Genomic DNA, 19,530 nt, shown 5'->3' with positions numbered 1-19,530 from the left:
GTTTTGCATGTATCTAAGAGCAAACTACAAAAGCATTGCTTTCATCTATAGCGAATAAAGCAAATCCATTCTAAATTTCCTACTGTCTACACTGTTCAGGCATTGACTATGGATCTGATTAATATGAAGCCTCTCGATCATATTCTATAATGTATAATCCCAACACATAAATGTCAGCTAATAGGGTTATATCTAACCATTGTCTTTCACTTCATTTGTTAGTTTTCACAAATATATGAATATTCATCAATACATCATTTTTTGTTAATCTAGCAAAAAAACCCAACCCAATCTGAGAAATTTACAAGCAATAACTAAATTTACTAAACAACTACATAACTGCAATAACAGAAAATGTCGACAGAAAAGTGCTGTGATTGCACAATGAATGTGCAATAAATCATTATTTATGACTGCATGCACAATAGGGAAAGCAATGCAATATTAGATCATTCTTTCTAAAAGGTCAAGTCAACCACAACAATATGTTGTTTTGAAAAGTTAAACAAAAATCAGATAAGCGTAGCACTGAAAGTTCACCAAACTGAGTAAAAGAAGAAAATAAGGAAATAATTTTAAAGTTTCGCTTATTTTCACAAAACAGTTAGATACAAATCCTGGTCACTGTTTCTTTTCTATTTCCTTTATATAAAAATATTTGATGATAAGTGCGCTTTCCATGGGAAATCAAACCAAATTCTATACCCACGTAGGAAGAAATTCAAATATTAAATTGAAATAATAAAATAAAAAAGAAATAGCATGCAGCATCATTAGATACCTCATTTGCATATTGCCCATGTTCTGTGAAATAACAAGTCAAAACTTTGAAATGTCATACCATTTCACTGTGAGATGAAATTTTCAGTGATATGTTTGCTTGATTTTTTTTTTCATTTATTCAAATCCACATTTGGTTGATATGGACTAGACCTACATGTATAGGCCAGAATTCACAAAGGTTGTTTTTGAAACCATCGGTTTATGCAGATTTCCTGAATAAATTACACTATTTACTGTTTACATTAAAAAATGTCCAATGCTGATGCGCGCTTTTGTCATAGTGCGCCAAATTGATGCCTGTTGCCATGGTTAAGTGGCTAACAGGCTGCTTGAAATGCTATGAATCCAGTGACCGGGTAATAATAATTGTGAAGCGCTTTGAACAGTCGTAAATTGATAAAGCGCTATATAAATGCCAATTATTAATATTATTATTAAGTACGCTATTTTATTCATCAGTCCACTGTTGAATCAATGAGTCCACTCTTCAAACAGTGGACTAATGAATAAAATAGCATACTTGACCATGGCAACAGGGGTCAATTTCGCACACTATGACAAAAGCGCATATCAGCATTGGACTTTTTAATATACGCGGAAAACAAGCATAATTTATACTGGAAATCTTTATAAACCATGGATTCAAGGGTTTTAAAAAACACCTTTGTGAATTCGGGCCATAATGATTGTCCAATATATTATTGAGTAGGAAAATGTGCAGTGCAGTCGGCTTGAAGAACGTGCTTGGAATTAAGTCATTACAAACACAGGCATATCAAGGTATATTCTTTAGGGTGGTGGCACTTCAGAAAACAACTTGATTTTATTATTGACGAGCAGTCCCCCCAAAAGTGATGACACAAATACATGTATATATTTTTTTTATTTTGCATATAGTGTTCTGAGATGGAAATCAGTATCAGGATAGTCTCAAGTCCATATTTTTTTTATGCAAACACTGGCAAAATTTAGTTTTGGTTTGCAAGTAGGAGGTGTATGAGCAACTTGATGTGTTGTAGCCGTTTACTCTCTTTTATAGCCTTTTTTAGCTATTTTGCAGCCCTTTTGATAAATTGCTATTTTGTCCATTTAAATTTCTCCATAGGGATTTATACATTTACATGAAATGGCTTACAAAATGTTATGAAATCACAAATTAGGTCCATTTGGCACAAGTTTGTTCACTGTGGTAGGCCCGAACCCTTGATACACCTGGGCCCTGTCTTACAAAGAGTTATAATTGATCTGATCAACCTCAAGTATATGGAAATCCATCAATGTCATAATTTTTTCTTCAGGAAATTTGCACAATGTCCCTTTCAAACAAAGAGAAGCATACTGAATTGTCAAGCAAACAGTGAATGTATGAATATACATGTACATGATCATATCTAGAAAACATTTTGAACAAACATGTATTTTGTGGGCATTGCTGGCTTTCCATAGTTGTGGTTGATTGGATCGATCGTAACTCTTTGTAATATGGATCTGATACAAAATGCACACATGCTAACAAAGAAGATCAACTTATATGAAGTGTAACTAACCATGCCCCTAATATTTAACTGTGTGTCACTGCTAGCTGGTCACATGATGGGATAAATAAAGAAAATAAAACAAAAGAAAAACACAAACATTAAACAAAATTGAATCTGAAATCATATGGACAGAGATTTGAATTAAAGTATACAAAAGTAAATAAAATGTTCGAACACTGATAAAATCAAAAGGATGCATAGTACATAATGACATCCATTTAAATGGACTGAAAGAAAGCAAAGAAAACAATGATTTGATTGAAAAAAAATCATATAATGAAGAATGATATTAAAGATGCATTTAATACAAAATATGCTGGGGGAATATCTTATGACAAGCAAAAAAGAAATGGGAAGAAAAAGAAAGAGCAATGCATACTCCTATTAGATATGAATGAATACATGTATCATAGCCATAAGAAGAGCTGTGCATTATACATTTCATTCCCTATTTATTACTTCATTTCATATGAGCACATTTTTTTGCATTCAAGTCTTCTTTTGTATGGCACTGCCAGCCTACAATTAATTTGAATGCATTGTAAATGTACATCGGCACTCCATATGAACACATTACATACATTCACTTCATTTTCTCTTCGTATGCATTCACTTCATTCATTTGAATGCATCATTATGTCATTATGCACTCAATTTGAATGCATTATGTGTCATCCTGCACTCAATTTGAAAGCATTTCGTGTCATTCTGCACTCAATTTGAATGCATTGCATGTAATCCTGCACTCAATTTGAAAGCATTTTGTGTCATTCTGCACTCGATTTGAATGCATTGCATGTCATTCTGCATTCCATCTGAATGCATTGCATGCAATCACGGTGCAGCATCCAATCACTCACAAATCATAGTTGCGGGAGAGTCTTTGGCTCACAGTAGTACATACATGTTCAGGGACCTAGAAAACATTTGGATTAGGATATGATAATATTGATACCTACACATGAATGAAAATTGCATGGGTCTAGTAAAAGATAAAATAAAAAAATACATGCCAGAAAACAAATCCCCAAAGTTACCAGATTCTGTAGCAATGATCTAACATACACTGAACATGTACATGTATTGTTAAAGACCCCAAATGACTTTGAATGAAGATTTGTCTGTTGTGAATTAAACATGTGATGAAGAAAGTGATCATCTGTTTGTAAACTTGTGTGCACATATTGCATACTCAATCAATTAAACAATACACTGGTAAACAAATTACCTTTCTCCTTTACTTTTGAAAGAAAAACAAGGTACTGTACTACACTATAGGTACATGTACTACAAAAGCTACATGTAATTCAGCACAGTCACATATAATATATACATAGGCAATTCCATAAAATTGTTGTCTGACCGTCTAACGTCTTATCAGCAGGACTTTCCTGGAATCATATATCTCAATTTATCTTGTCACAAAAATTTGAAGTGCTCTCTACTGATCATGAATTTGGTAGTTCATAAAGTAAAGTAAAAAAAAAATAACAATAATAGAGAAGAATTAAGGGGGTGCTACAAATAAGAAGACTGAGAATTGCCAACATGGTAACCATTGATTAAACTTAAATTCCCATAGTGAAAATACATATCTTGAGAACAATGATAAGCATGCAGACAGATCCAGATGTTGAGAAATGACAATGCAATTTATAGTCATGCATGAAAATAGAAATCAGAATGAGAATAAGAACATCGATAATATAAGTGAGAAACATATCTAGAAGATATGGAGAATTTCCCATCATAATGATCAATAGATTTATTCACATTGAACTATTTTCCTAAAAAAATATAAGTGAAAAATAAAAATGTGGCTCAGAGCTTTGATGAGAGCGAGAATGTAGAAAATGATAATCAAAATTATCAAAAGTATATGACCATGTAATACCATTATCCCTAAATATTATTATTACACCCAGAAAATGAAACAGTACACGAACAGCCTTTGTTCATTTGTACAAATCATACACTGTATTAGAGCCAGCAGAAAAGTTCATACATGTACGATGACAACATAATACAATAACACACAAACATGTACTAAACAACTGATCCAAAGTCAAAAGCGAATTGAGATATTTCTTTGCATATTCATGCCTTGTCTATTAAAAGATGCATACCATTTTAATCAAACTCCCAATACGTCCCATGATCACGAAGAAGGGTGAAACTAAAAGAAAACCAAACGTGTCATTTACAAACGATGCAAAGACAAGAACATGATTCTTCAAGATAGAAATAAAAATGGCTGATGATAAAAGTTAGTTTGGGGGAGGAGAGGGCATTTCTCAAGAAGTACTATAGACTTAGGAGTATAAAGCCCTTTCAATAAAGCTATTCATTCTAACTCTAACTGATCTTGCTCAATAGTGATCGATTTAAAAAAAAAAATTAAACTGTACCAGACTCATATCGGGAAGATGGAGTTGGCAGGGTATTCAAACGCACTTCGATTAAAATTTTATTTAGGCTAATCTACTTGAATTTTTGTACATGGTACAGTGTACATTTCATTTTATTAATACATATATTGTAAAAGAGGGATGATTATAAATTTAAGAGTCAAAGTGATGCAATTTCTCAACCTTTAATCAGCCTTGTATGAAGTAGTATCATGTGTGGGGTCCTGATCAAGAGTGCAAAATAAAATCAATAAAGTTGGGATGGGTTAGTAGTGAATGTTAGAAATCATAATGAACTCATTTGCTAACACAAAACAACACGCAGCAAAACAAATGATAGCACATAAAGTATACAAGTGAACATGTGTATCGAGTTAGCACATTTACATGTATCTATTGATGAGGGGGTTGATAATTTCCTACCAATTCAAGGCAGACCCCTTTATAAATAATTCATTGAATTTTCTAACCAAAACTTGAAACTTCAAAACTTGAACGTAAACGTTTGCCTTATGGCATGTGTAGACGGCTAGACGCTCTATATTTTACTTTGATGGAAAGCATTTTGGACATGACATTCTGAAAATCAGTTTGACTTGATGACAAATAGTAGCTCAAAGTATTCAAATACAACTTTACAAGTAACAGTGAAAGATAAAATAACTCATATGTACACTGCATCCATAAATTTGAAAGCATGGTGTATTTATCTACATCAGAGTGTTTCATAAAGCCGTTTGTGAAGTCATGTATGACTGCACTAACTACTGACACATGAAACACCAAAATGTGAGTCTGAAAGTATTCTAAAACAAAATTAATATAACAAAATAAACAAATATACATTAAATTTAAATAGGTATATTCAAATTTTTTGAAAATATACCAAATATCAGATGTGGGTCTCATTTATACTAGCAAAAATATCAAAATTGTTCAAGGACAAATTCTTTATAAGAAATTCCTAAAATGCTTCAGCGCTTAGGCAGCCCAGCTTAAGTCAGAGAATTAATAATAATAAAAGCAGTTCCCACTGGGAGAGCAGTTTTCGGAACTGAAGTGGCTATCCTGGGTAAATATGCTGTTATTATTATTAAACAGTGTGATATCAGTCAGAATGTATGTTTCGTAAGAAGAAAAATCAAATCAAAAATCAAAATGGAGATGAATGATAAAAGAATGTCATCTTACCAGCCCTTGTTTTTGCTCTTCCTTTGCTATGATATTCTCTGTCTGTTCTCTTGAAAACTTGACCACTGCAGCTATTACTTTAGCCATTGTCTATAAATGGGTTATAAAAATAATGTCATTCAATATCATTTAAATACATGTGTTGCACATGTAACTCATTGTCAACTTTAAAAAAAATAAATGTTCTCATCAGGGAAGGAGAATTTATCTTTGGATTATTTTTCTTATGCCATAATTTTTCATTATTTGTTTATTTCTATATTTATTTTCTTAAAATGTATTAATTTAGTTATTTATTTTTTTGGGGAAAATACTTTTAAAGCATTGTGACATGAAAATATCAATATTCTGCAATCAATTTTTGCATTAGATATTGTGATGATATGGGGGGGGGGGGAGGTCTTTTCAAGAGCGAATTTATCTTCAGCGATTTATTTAGTTATATATTTTTGGGGAAACTACCTTTGAAGCATTCTAACAAAAAATATCCATGTTTGCAATCAGTTTTTGCATTAGAAATTGTGACAATATGGGGGGGGGGGGGGTTCAAGGGTAAATTTATCTTCATCACCCCCCCCCAAAAAAAAAAAAAAAAATAATAATAATAATAATAATAAAAACATCCAAGCTCACCTTAGTTTCTCTGCCCATCATATACTCATAGAGAACTTTCTTCAGGTACTGCAAGAAGAAAATAATAATACTGATTTGTAAAGCGCAGAAACTATGTGCATATATTTTTCTGCGCTGTAACTAAGAGCTTATTCAAATGCTTGAAAAACAAATTCAGAAAAGGGAAAAAAGAAAGTATGGGAATTAATGGAAAAGACAGGTGTTTAGTCTAAGTTTGAACATTTCTACTGATGGAGAGGATCTAATTACATATGGCAAAGCCATTCCATGATTTTGGGGCTGCGCAGGAGAAAGCGTGATCTCCCAAAGTTATCTTTGTATCACGAGTGGGGATGTGAAGGAGCAAATTATCGTCAGAACTGCGCAGGTTGTCAGTTGTGAGTGTGTCTGTTAACATATTTCTTTGTAACAGCTCAGAAATATAGCCGGGGGCTTGGCCACTTACATGTGTAGTGCCTTGTATACAAATAACAAAATCTTGAAAGATATTCGTTGGCGAAAACAAAGATAAACAACATTATGCACCAAGATTTTACTCTCTTAAGCCTCAGCTGCGAAGGGTTGTGATTGGTTAATCAATGGCAACTGACGAAAGTTGGCAAATAAAATATATTTAGAATGCATATGTCCATTCACAATGTTCTCGAGATACGTCTATCATTCATTCTTGTGCATACATGTACTTGTAATTCATTGTTTTGACCATTTTGTCTGTTAATGTAAATTATCAAACATCTCTCTCTCTCTCTGTTGTACATTCTGAAGTGAAAGAAATATCATTTTGTCCTTTAAGTTGACTCAGTAAAGACAAAACTACACATATAAAGTATTCAATTTCTTTGTTCCTCTGTCCCTTTTCATCAAAATGTCAAAAAATTTAGTAATTGATATACAACGCACTCTTGTAAGATGTAAATTCTGACATGTGAGAAATATCTTCTTTTTTTTTACCTCAATTTCAGTTGGCTCAGCAAGGACAGGACCAGCCTTGACCATGTTATTAGCCCCTCCACCTGTCCAAAGAAAAAAATAGCTCTCAGTCATTCCTTGCTTTTTTTCAAATTTCATCTGTCATCTCCATCATCTGTCATCTCATACAGGAATTAACAGGTTATGGTTATAATAAGGGGATGAAGTAAATCAGAGAGGTGGAGAAGAAAATGGGTCCAAGAAAAAGATAAATATGAAACCACGGAGAGTGGAGGTTCCAGAGCATGACAGAACAAGATGAAAGAGACAGGGGGAGGAGAAATAACAGCAGAATAATAAGGACAACAAACAAAAGAGAGAAACATATGGAAGGGCCAAAGAAGAAGGTACATGTAGGACGTGAAAAATAAATATCAAATAAATAACAAGCTTTGTGCAGAAGGCGTGATAAAACACTTCCATGGGGATTCTACATGTAATACAAAAATGTAATCTAATTCACTTTCAAAACACATAGATTTTATAAATTGAACTATTCAGCTTAAATATAGAACAATGAATGTATGTTCATGAAAAGATCACTGATAAAACTTCAAATTAAATTTTTTTTTTACAAAAAACAATGAGACCTGAATAAGGTGAACAAACTGGATTATTATTTCATCATTTATATGGAAAAACTGAATTACAAATTAATAAAAAAGTCCATCCAAGGTGATAACTTACCTCCTCCTCGTAATGATATAAGCTCTGCTTCTAATCTCTTTTCCTTGAGTTTGACTTCAGCTAATAATCCTCTCAACTGCTGTAGTTCAGCCTGAAAATAAATTAGGAAAAGAGAAATCAGGACGGAAGAAAACAATTAAATATTTGTATTTATCATCAAGCGCAGCCACACAGCACAGCATTACTTGTATTTTGTTTACAGAGGAAAAAAAAAGAAGTGTCCCCCCAACCCCCCCTAAATATTCATTAAAAAATATGTATATGTAAGATCTTTATAGTGAAGTTCCCTTTTAAGTAGATGCCCAACGTGCTTCAAAGCAAATTAATAACAAGAAAATATAGTACAGGTTTGAATTTTAATAATTAATGAATGAATCGAGAGCACTCTTGTACAGGTACATGTCGTGGAAGCACATTAAAATAAAAGCAAAATTAATGCTTCTTGATCTACACCTGGGGCCTGTTTCATAAAGACACACATAATTTGGAGTAACTTTGCCATTATGGCAACTACATGTACCATGGAAACCTTGATTGTGATTGGCTACCGAGCCCTGATACCATGGTAGTTGCCATAACGGCAAAGTTACAACAGTTGTTAGTCCTTTATGAACAGGCCAATGGTCATCTATTGCAGCCCTCACCTGTAAGGTGACGTTTTGAAGTTCTAAGTCATGACTTGATAAACCTTCACCATCACTCTGTGACATAGAAACAGGGTCTAGATAATGAAGACTAGTAGGAAAACTTCCCTACAAGAACAAAAAAACAAAGGAATAATATCACAGGACAAACACGAACAATAATTTATATTTTAAGCGACAGAATCACTTTGCACATGTTTTTTTCCTTATTATTTATGCATCATACAAACACTTGGGTTGTAATATTATTGGATTCTGTTGAAAACCATTTTGAGATCATTTCCACAACAAGCATTAATCTAAACAAATATCTTTAACAAAGTATTTCACTGATGGCTTTAACCAATGTCTTTAAACAATGTCTTTAAACCAATGTCTTTAACCAACATCTTTAACCAATGTCTTTAACCGATGTCTTTAAACCAATGTCTTTAAAATATTGTCAACCAATGTCTTTGGCAAATTCCTTTAACCAAGTCTTTAACCAATGTCTTAAACTAAGTCATTAACCAATGTCTTTAACCAAGTCTTTTCCCAAGTCATTAACCAAAGTCGTTTATTAACAAAGTCATTAACCAATGTCTTGACAAAGTCTTTAACCAACATCTTTAACCAAGTCTTTAACCAATGTCTACAACCAAGCTTTTAACCCATGTCTTTGACCAACCTGCTGCATGATGGCAATCTCTTCTTGATGTTTAGCCTTTACATCCTCCATCTCATTCCTAAGTCTTGCTTCAAGGTCTGATAGCTCGTTCTGATGCTGGCTTTCCTGATGTTCTAGACGGAACTCGATCTCGTTGATCTCGGCCTGGTGGTCGATGTTCATGGACGATATCCGCTCGTCGTACTCGGCTCGCATCTTTTCCTTCTCCTCCTTCTTTGCCTTAAGGTGAGATTTATAAGGATAGGGTTTATTTTGAAATATGGAGATTGGGGATTCATTTCTTGGTAGACAGGAAAGTGAACATTTTTATTATATTTGTTTTATCACTAGTATTGCCATGAAAATCAATAGCACATTACCTTCAAGTTTTCTATCATGATCTTAATAATCATCAATATAATCACCATAATCAGTATCATCATCATACTACTATACTCATACATCCCTTTTTGCTTCGTTCCCTCCCCTTCTCCTCCTCCTGTGCTCATCCCTTCCACTCCTTTCCTCTCTACCCCTCTCATTGATATCCTCCTCCTTAACCCCTTCCTCTTGTTCAACATTTCCTCCTCCTCCTTATACCCTTTAATCTCCTCCCCATCCTCTATCCCCTCCAATAATAATCTTAAAAACCACCACAACCAACATCAGTAGCAGCAGCATTACCATCATTATCATTATCATCATCATCATCATCATCATCATCATCATCATCATCATCATCATCATCATCATCATCATCATCATCATCATCATCATCATCATGATCATGATGATGATCATCATCAACATCATCATCATCATCATCACCATCATCATCATCATGACTATCACCACCACCACCACCGCCACTATTACAAACATCCTCCCGCATCCCTCCCCTCCTCCATCCATCTCCATCATCCCTCAACTTACATTAAGTTGTTCTTCATATTTCTCACTGATTGTCTCAAGTTCTCCTGACTGTTCATCCAGCTGGACCTGCAGCTCATTGGTGATCTGTCTGTGTTCTTTCTCCATCCTCTCTTCAACTGACTGGCCTTTATCTGCAAATCAAGTAAACCAAAATACAATAAATAGGAGGTGACTACTTGCCATAAACTTTTACAGCTGGTACGAGAAAACATAGGAAAGTTATCCTAACGTTGTGATTGTTGCTTGCTGAATTCATTTAGAGATAAATTAGAGAAAATAATATATTTTCCCCAATTCAGGAACACTTTATCAAACAGTATCAGCAAATCTTACTAAATGTGATTTTGGACCAGTTATCCTTTCAGCTCAAGTGAAATGTGACCTCGAAAAGATAAATAATCTGGTCTGAAAATTTGCTTGATTTACGCAATCATTCAGCTCTTGGAAGGGTGTCTTACACAGACTCATTCCATACAATAAAATGGTCCCATGTCTGAAATTCCACAGAAAATTAATCAATGCAAAATGAGCTAGTGGTCATGACATCTTTGAAGATATGAATAAAGTCTGTGTTATTTACATTTATTGATTCTTTAGGAATATTTTTGACCGGTTTGAATCTCAGTATCAGACAGTCGATCCAGCAACGTCACAAAACCTCAACAGGTTATCACATGCAAGAAAATGTCATCCTTTTACTGAGCAAACTTGGACAGTACAAAAACAAGAAACATCTGGACTTCTGTTCCTCTTTAGTATGAAATAAGAAATATTTATGAGTGTTCTAAGTAACGTATTTGTGACTGAATGTACAAGTCAATTGTAATTACAGAAATTTCTAAAAATAAGAGCATTTTTCCTATCCAATTATACAGAAAAAATCACATAACTAGGAACAGGGATAAAATGGAATTTTCTTCAATAGGAGTATGTACATGTAGGAACAGTTGGCAAGTATGAATATGCAATAAAGATGAGGAAAAGATTTAACTCACCAACTGTCGCTTTCATCATCGTCTCCATGTCTTTCTCCTTCTCCGCCATCTTGATATTCATCTCTCTAAGAATCTTCTTGAGGTTAGAGTTAAGTTCATCTTCTTTCTTGGTGATGAACTCCTCCTGTTCCTTCTTCAGGGTGCTCAGGTTGCGCTCGTGTGTCAGGGTCAGTTCTTTCACTTCGGCTTTGTGGTCCTCACTGTTAAAAGAATGGGTCAAAGAAATATATAAAATTTCAGTTTTTCAGAGAAATTTGTAGAACTTGGAGTAGTGTGTGTCACAAGTTGAAGGTACAATGTACCTTTGCTAATTCTTTCTTTCATGAGAATTATGATAATCAGCGTAAAGAATATTTCCGTTGTAGCTATTCAATACACATTAAAATAATTACAAATCACACTTGGTTTGCCATGTTTATATTTGTGTTTGTAAAATCATTTGTATCTAGAAACAGAAGGTTGCAAGAATTACAGAATTATTTTGAGACCTTTTTTTGGGAGGGTATTTTTGTTCAACAGAAAATTGATGAAACAAAGACAGTAAAAAAATGTACACCAAACAAAAATCTGTGTCCATATTCAACGTATGAACTTCTTAGGCTCTGTCACATTGTTCTGTGCAAGCCTGTGTGTGTGACTTTTTGGGTAACTATTTTTGCTACCCACAGGTCGCCCACATTGACAGTATCTCGCACGTATCTTACACGCAGTTGCCCGCAGACGCGCACACAAGTCTGTTTTGCATGTAGAGAAGTTTCGAACATGCTCAAAACATTTTTGCGGGTGAGTTGGGGCAATCACCCGCAACCCACCCACAAGGCTTGCACGGAACGATGTGACAGGGCCTTAAAGCAATCTTGGCTGCTTTACCCACTGTTTTTTATTCCTATATCCAAACCAAATTTACACAATTCAAAGCATGTGTATGGCTGTTTTGATATTCATTTTGTTCTGTTGATGTCTTATTATTTATTTTAATGTAAATGTATTTCTTGTTGAAGTTGGAAATAAAGTTTCAATCTGAAATTGAATTTGAATCGGGTACAAGAAGGAGCCTCTATAACACTGTTACAATATCCACACTCAACTTGGAATATTCCTCAAAGTACAAGTAATATCAGTGTGTACCTCATTGTTTCTAGCCTCATCTCAAGCTCCTTGCAGTTATTCCTGAGCTCCTCCATCTCTCTACCCCTCCTCTCGATCTCTTCCTTATGCTGGACCTCCGCCCCTTGCAGCGACTCCCTGACTGCCGTGATCTGGGATTCCACCTGCTGGGTGACCTCCATCTGCACCTGGTCTCTGGCTTCTACAACCTGGGGGGAGGGTGTCATGAAAAGTGACTCAGCCAATCAGATACAAGGATTTCAGTAGCTTGTAACACTTCATAGTAGCTTATAACAGTTCACAGTTGCAAGCAATTGCAGCAGCTTGTAACAACATTCTATGGATGATTTTAACAGTTTACAGTAGCTCACAAGAGTGCACAGTAGATTACATGTATAACAGTGCACATAAAATTCCAATAGTTCACAGATGAAGTAGCTTGACAAGTTGACAGTAAAACTCACCCAAACTTTAAATCTTTATAAAACACTCATCCCAAAGAAATGTTCAATATCGAACCTGTTTATACAGACAACTCAATAACTCACTCACTTTAATATTACGCCTATAACCCAAACTAAACATTTAGTACAGTTTTGTGTTTGATAATAGAAAACAATTTTTCAAGATTTTGTATACATATCCTTATAAACATTCTGATTTTTAAAATGAGGCATGATTTTAAGAGTACTTAATTTACTACTATACCATTATGTCAGCTGAAGCCCTTTCCTCGTGCATCTGAGCTCTGAGATCGCCGATCTCCTTCATTAGACTAGAAACGGTCTGTTCATTGGTCATTTCCATGGCAACCATCTGTCTGTCCAAGCTGGCTGCCCTTGCCATCATCTCCTCCACCTCGCTTTCCTTCCTTCTCAGAGCTTCAGAAAAGTCTGCTTCCTTCATGTCCATGGCCTCCTCCATCTCCTTCTGCCGGTTGGCCAGATCCTGAGAGAACTGGTTTTTGATCTGGACCAACTTGGCCTCTGCCTTCTTCTTCAGTTCAGCCAGCTTGGTCTTGGAGTCGGACTGAGCGGTCGTCTGGAGAGTGCTGATCTCGTCCTCCAGCTCCTGTACCCTGTTGTCACCCTGGGTGATTGCTTCCTCTCGGAGCTGCAGTAACCGCTCCACTTCCCGCTTCTCCTCCTCCAGGTCGTTCAACCGCTTCTTCGAGGATGTTGCAGAGTCCTGCATCTCACGCTCCATCAGCTGGATTTGGTCTTCAGATGCCTTCAGCTTGACTTGCAGATCAAGGTTATTGTCTACCAGGTCATTGGCCTTCGACTTGTATTCTTCAGACAGAACAAGCTGTTCCTTGAGGGAAGCATTTTCTGTCTTCACAGACTGGATTGTCTCTTCGAATTGCTTCTGCATAGATTCTATCATCTCAAAGTGTTGATGCTCTAGCTGCTCGAGATTGCTCTTCTGTTCTTTGTCCTTCGCAGTCATCTCTGCTGAATGCTGACTCTCAAGATTATGGATGATCTGCTCATGGTGCTTGTCATTTTCAGACACAATTTGGACTTGTTTGGCAACTGACTCTTCCATATCTTTAATTTGCCTTTCATGTTCCTCTCTCAATTTTTTAGATTCTTCTAAGTGCGCATTTGTTGCACATTTTAACTCTTCTTGTAGGGTAGAGAGTTGTTCTTGCAATTCCGCAGTTTGTTTTTCTAATTTTTCAGTATTATCTGATTGTTCAGTCCTCTCTAAATTGTGTTTTTCAGCTTCATCTTTCCTCTGTTCTTGCAAAGAGCTCAATTCTGTGGTAGCAGCAGCTAATTGTTTTTCTAGGTCTTCCCTGACAGATTCTACCTCCTCTTTGTGAGTTGCAATTACTTTGGAAATCTTAGCTTTGGCTTGTTCCTTGAGATCCTTTAACCTCTGAACTGACTGTTCTTTCAGCTTTTCTTCTTTTGCTGCACTTTCCTCCCTCACTTGTTCAAGTTCCTTCTGTTTCTCATCAATCTCATTGTTCATCCTGTCTAGCTGTTCCTGATGAGTTGCTTGCATTTGTGTGGTAACCTCTTCGAGTCCAATATGCTTCTCCTTTAGGAGACCCGACAGCTGCTCCTGAAACGAAGTCTCCTTCTCCTGGAGCATGGCTTCATGATCTCTCTTCAAATGCTCAACCTCCTCCTGATGTTGGGTCTGTTGGGCACCAAGCTGCTCTTGAAGTTCAGCCTCTCTCCTCTGGCTCTTGTCTGAATTCTCCTGAAGCTTTTCTTCAACTTCTGTCAACTGCTGTTCAGCTTTCCTTTTTAGTTCTTCGTTCTCTTCCATATTGCTTGATCTGACACTCTCCATTTCACCTTTAATTCTTTCAATCTCCTCGTTTTTGGCCTGGGTAGTTTCAGCCTGTTCTTTGCGCAAGGTGGCAAGCTTAGTCTTCACTTTCTCTTGAAACTCCACAATATGTGTTTTGTGGCTGTCTTTCAAAGACTGCTCTTTTTGTGTGAATTCATCAGCAAGCTTTTTGAGCTCAGAGTCTTTCTGTTCTTGTAAATCTACAATGTGTGTTTCATGACCTTCTTTCAGAGACTGCTCTTTTTGTGCGAAATCCTCAGTAAGTTTTTTGAGCTCCAATTCTTTCTGTTCTTGTAACTCTACAACGTGTGTTTCATGGCTTTCTTTCAGAGTCTGCTCTTTTTGCATGAAGTCCTCAGTAAGTTTTTGGAGCTCTGAGTCCTTCTGTTCCACTGCTTCTCTGAGTTCTTTGCGCAATGACTCCAAGACATCATTTTGCATGGTGTTTTGCTGATTCAACTCCTGCACTTGGGTGGCAACTTTCTCATCATGTCTAATCCTGTCCTGTAAAGCATCTTTGAGGGTTCCTATTTCCTCATCCTTCCTAAGTCCTGTTGCCTGAAGACTCTCAACCTCAAGGGCTTTCTCTTCATCCATCTTTGAGAATCCCATTACCTTTTGTTCCAATCCGGCCTTTTCTTCTGTTAAGGCATTCATCTGTTCATGAAGCGAGAGAATCTCCTTATTCTTAGCACTGACCTCCGTTTCCAGGCATTGGGATTTCTCAAGCAACAGGTTATCCTTTTCAGAGACCTGTCTTTGCAAGTTTTCAACTTCCTTGCTAACAACCTCGACCTGGCTCTGTCCTTCAGTCTTGGCATTGTCAATCAGGGCAAGCAGTTCATTCTCCCGAAGCTTGCGCTCCTGCAACTCAGCTTCCTTTTCTTTTATTGCTGCAATGTTACTGCTGATTTCCTTTTCTTTGCTTTCCAGTAGGGACACAGAGTCTTCATGCTGCTTCTGAAGCTGTTCAACCTTGACCTTTAGGTCAGCTTCCTTATTTTCCATATCTGACACAAGTTTTGCATGCTTGCTTTGATTTTCTTCAAGTGATGATGCTAGTGACTGTTCCTTTTCTTTCAAATCCGCAATGTCATTTTCAAGGTGGCTTATTGTATCATTTGCCTCCTGAAGTTTCCTTCCTAACTCCTGCGCCACTTCACCAACGGAGCTTTGAGTTTGGGCTTCCCAAGCCTCTACTCTCCTGGCCACGTCTTTCTCATGGTTCTCCCTCTCTGTTTGCAACCTTTCCTCAAAATCACTTTCCTTCTTGGCAATCGCCTCCTGGTGATCTTCTTTCTTTCTGGCAATGGATTCCTCAAGAGTTCTTACTCTATTTTCAAGATTCATATTAGACTCTGATGTTTTGGCAAAGTTAAGTTCTACATCGGCTAGTGATTTTCTTGTGTTTTCAAGTTCCACATTGATATCATCCGTCTTTGCCTTTGAAGCATTCAATTCATCATCTTTCTCCTTCAAAGCAATTTCAAAGGTAGATTTTGTCTCAATTGCCTCCTTTTCCTTAGCTTCAAGCATTGCCCTTGATCCATCAAGCTCTCCTTGAAGCTTAACTACTGCTTCTTCTCCCTTTTTCACCTCTTCTTGTACCTTTGCAACATTATCTGCAAGCTGTCTCTGAATGTCTTCTGCATTCTGAGTCAATGACCCTATAGATTCTTTCAACTTCTCAAGGGCAGCATCCTTCTCCGCTCCTGTTTTCTCCAACTCCTTGATTTCCTCACTGCACTTCTTATTATTATCTGCAAGCTCCTGTGCATTGTTCCTAAGCTGTCCAACCAATTCCTGATGCCTCTGTCGCTCTTGTTGGATCATTTCATTGGCAGAGTTGAGGTCTCCTTCCAGTTTATTCTTCAGCGAGTCCATAGCTGTTTGAAGCTCCTTCTCCCGGAGCTGCAGATCCTGAATAACCTTCTCCTTTGCCCCAAGCGACTCATTGGCCTCCTCCAATTTCTTTCCAAGTTCTGCAGAAACTTCATTAACAGAACTGTTCTTTTGGACCTCCAGGGCTTCCAACCTCCTACTCAGCTCCTTCTCATGGTTCTCCTCCTGGAATGTAAGCTTCTGTTCATACTCCCTGATCTTATTCTCATGTTCCGCATTCTTTGATTCAATCTCCCGCGTCAAGGAATCAGATTTCTGCTTGATTTCCTCCACCTCTTGTCGCAGTTTCTCAATCTCAACATCTCTTTCCTCCTTAGCTTTGTGCTCCAATTCCAACTTTTCAGATAGTTCCGCTCTACCAGACTCAATTTCCTTTCCCCTTGCAGCAAGTTCTGCTTCTAAGCTCTCGTTCTTTTGGTTGACTACAGCCAGGTCTTGGGCAAGCTTATCCAAAGATCTGTCCTTTTCTTCTAGTTGCTTGGTATGACCATCGGATTCTTGAGCAATCTTCGTTCCAAGTTCTCCTATCTTAGCTTCCATCTCATGCTTCTGTGCATTCAGATCCTACAAGAGTGAAGAAGTAGATTAATTGTATTCATTGCATGAAACAAGGGAACACAACAGAAATTATGTTCAAATAACATTAATTGTGGTCTAGTTAATCTCTGTAATTTGTTTAATCTTATCAATAAATCATAATAGACGTAATGTGGTAATTTACTATCGGGCCAACCAAAATATTTCATGCAGTTAATAACATATTCATTACAAAGTTACTTACATCTAGAAAAATAACATTTTATTTCATTATGACATAAAATTATCAACCTATACATATATGTATGCGCTACCCACATTTCTCTCAATCCCTACTACTGTTCAAGCCACAATCATTTGGGAACATTACAACTTTTTAATTGAGGTAGAGAACATAAACAAATCATTTCAGGAAAGTCTTATATAAAACTTTGATTCAAAACATCTGTTATCCATGATGACTGGTATATTATTCACACAATTAATTAATGTTCCTACTAGAGTAACCATATCATCAAAATCAATAATAGATCATATTTATACTACCAATCCTGATAAACATATAAAAACCGGTGTTTATAAAACTTTTCTTAGCGATCACTATTTAACCTTTACAATTTATGGTGAAATTCCCTACAAGCAATTAGAAAACGTTATAACCTGGCGTGATTTCTCACAATTTGATTACGAAGGGTTTGTAATGGCGCTTGCACAGAAACCTTTCGATTTTATATTTCAAATTACTGATGTAAATGTAGCATGGGAGAAATGGTATGATATGCTAATGGAATCTGTAAATAAGTTCACACCTCTTAAAAGCAAACGTATGCGGAAAAACCCCTGCCCATGGGTTACCGGCGACACGATACAGTTAATGAATACACGTGATTATTGCCATAGGAAAGCTATACAAACCAATTGCGATGTGATGTGGAATGCGTACAAATATTACAGAAATTTGGTCAACAGAATTGTTAAGCAACAAAAGAAAGCATATATTGACAACATTCTTCAGGCGAATGCTGGTAATCCCAGTGCTTTATGGAAAACTTTAAAGAATTTAACAAATTAATACAAATGTATGTAAAAGCATAACGTTAGAAGAATCGGGAAATAAAGTCACCGATTCAGGCGAAGTTGCTAACATTCTAACTATTTTAATAGCTCTATAAAAACCCTAACTGATAAATTTAAAACAAATGAAAAAAAATTCTCTTCAAAGGGCTATCAAGCTGAGCACAGTACGGCATCACATATTGATCTATTTGATCTACCAACTATTGACAGAGAATTTGTTAAGAAAGAAATTAATAATTTCCCGATTACCAAGGCTACAGGTAATGATGGAATAAGTGTAAAGATTTTGAAAAATATTTGTAATATAAACATTGTCATTGACTCTTTAACATATAATATAATCTCTCGCTGACAACTGGTGTTATACCCGCTGCATGGAAGATAGCTCGGATACAATCTTCAAGAGTGGAAATAAATTTTATGCATGTAATTATAGGCCTATAGCTATCCTTCCCATATTGTCTAAAATAATTGAAAAGGCAGTTCACGTGAACCTTTTAGAACATTTGTCGGGAAATAATCTACCAAATTCTAAACAGTTTGGGTTTCGACCCAAACATTCATGTGAGACTGCCCTCATCTGTATGGTCGATGAATTAACAAACAATGTTGATAAAGGGTATTTGAATGGCTTAGCACTGATTGATTTACGCAAAGCATTTGATATGGTTGATCACCAAATTCTTATTGGTAAATTGGCTAAATGTGGTTGTTCTGATAAATGTCTTACATGGTTTAAGTCATATCTTAATGAAAGAAAACAATATGTCAAAATCCAAAATACAAAGTCAAATGTCATGGATGACAGCACAGGAGTGGCTCAAGGTTCAATTCTTGGGCCCCTCCTCTTTACCATTATGATAAATGATCTTCCCAATTATTTAAGTAAAGGAAATGTTTATATGTATGAGGATGACACGACGATCTCCGTCTTTGGAAACACTCCATCAGAAATAGAAATCCAACTCAATAATGTAATGCATGAAGTAAATGAATGGGTTGATAGCAATAAGCTGATTCTAAATACTTTGAATAAACTACACAAATGAGCTGGTTATATAGTCTCAAGAAAGTCTTGGGATACCCGATCATTAGATGTTTTTAAAGAGCTGAGTTGGCTAACTCTCGATAAACTGTTTTGGAAAACAACATGTTGTCTAATGTATAAATGTA

The 19,530-nt window shown here is 36.1% G+C and overlaps 1 protein-coding gene across 4 annotated transcripts in view; it reads right to left on the bottom strand.

Moving 5' to 3' along the window:
* LOC129275091 (myosin-9-like) overlaps positions 1-19,530 on the bottom strand; it is a 33,692-nt gene that overhangs the window by 6,572 nt on the left and 7,590 nt on the right. The window contains exons 5-15 of one of the 4 annotated variants that reach the window (XM_064108988.1): positions 13,243-17,307; positions 12,556-12,743; positions 11,428-11,627; positions 10,433-10,563; positions 9,521-9,739; positions 8,854-8,961; positions 8,210-8,300; positions 7,505-7,566; positions 6,554-6,601; positions 5,921-6,010; positions 3,182-3,237 (exon numbers count right to left, since the gene is read on the bottom strand). In XM_064108988.1, coding sequence (XP_063965058.1) covers positions 3,182-3,237; positions 5,921-6,010; positions 6,554-6,601; positions 7,505-7,566; positions 8,210-8,300; positions 8,854-8,961; positions 9,521-9,739; positions 10,433-10,563; positions 11,428-11,627; positions 12,556-12,743; positions 13,243-17,307 — 5,258 coding nt within the window. Of the gene's footprint in view, positions 1-2,330; positions 2,366-3,181; positions 3,238-5,920; positions 6,011-6,553; positions 6,602-7,504; positions 7,567-8,209; positions 8,301-8,853; positions 8,962-9,520; positions 9,740-10,432; positions 10,564-11,427; positions 11,628-12,555; positions 12,744-13,242; positions 17,308-19,530 lie in introns of all 4 variants that reach the window. The other 3 variants (XM_064108989.1, XM_064108991.1, XM_064108990.1) reach the window with 3 other exon arrangements.

Source organism: Lytechinus pictus, chromosome 13 (assembly GCF_037042905.1).
Source record: "Lytechinus pictus isolate F3 Inbred chromosome 13, Lp3.0, whole genome shotgun sequence".
Classification (NCBI taxonomy): domain Eukaryota; kingdom Metazoa; phylum Echinodermata; class Echinoidea; order Temnopleuroida; family Toxopneustidae; genus Lytechinus; species Lytechinus pictus.
Note: the sequence above shows the minus strand (reverse complement) of the source record. Positions and strands in the feature narration are given on the sequence as shown.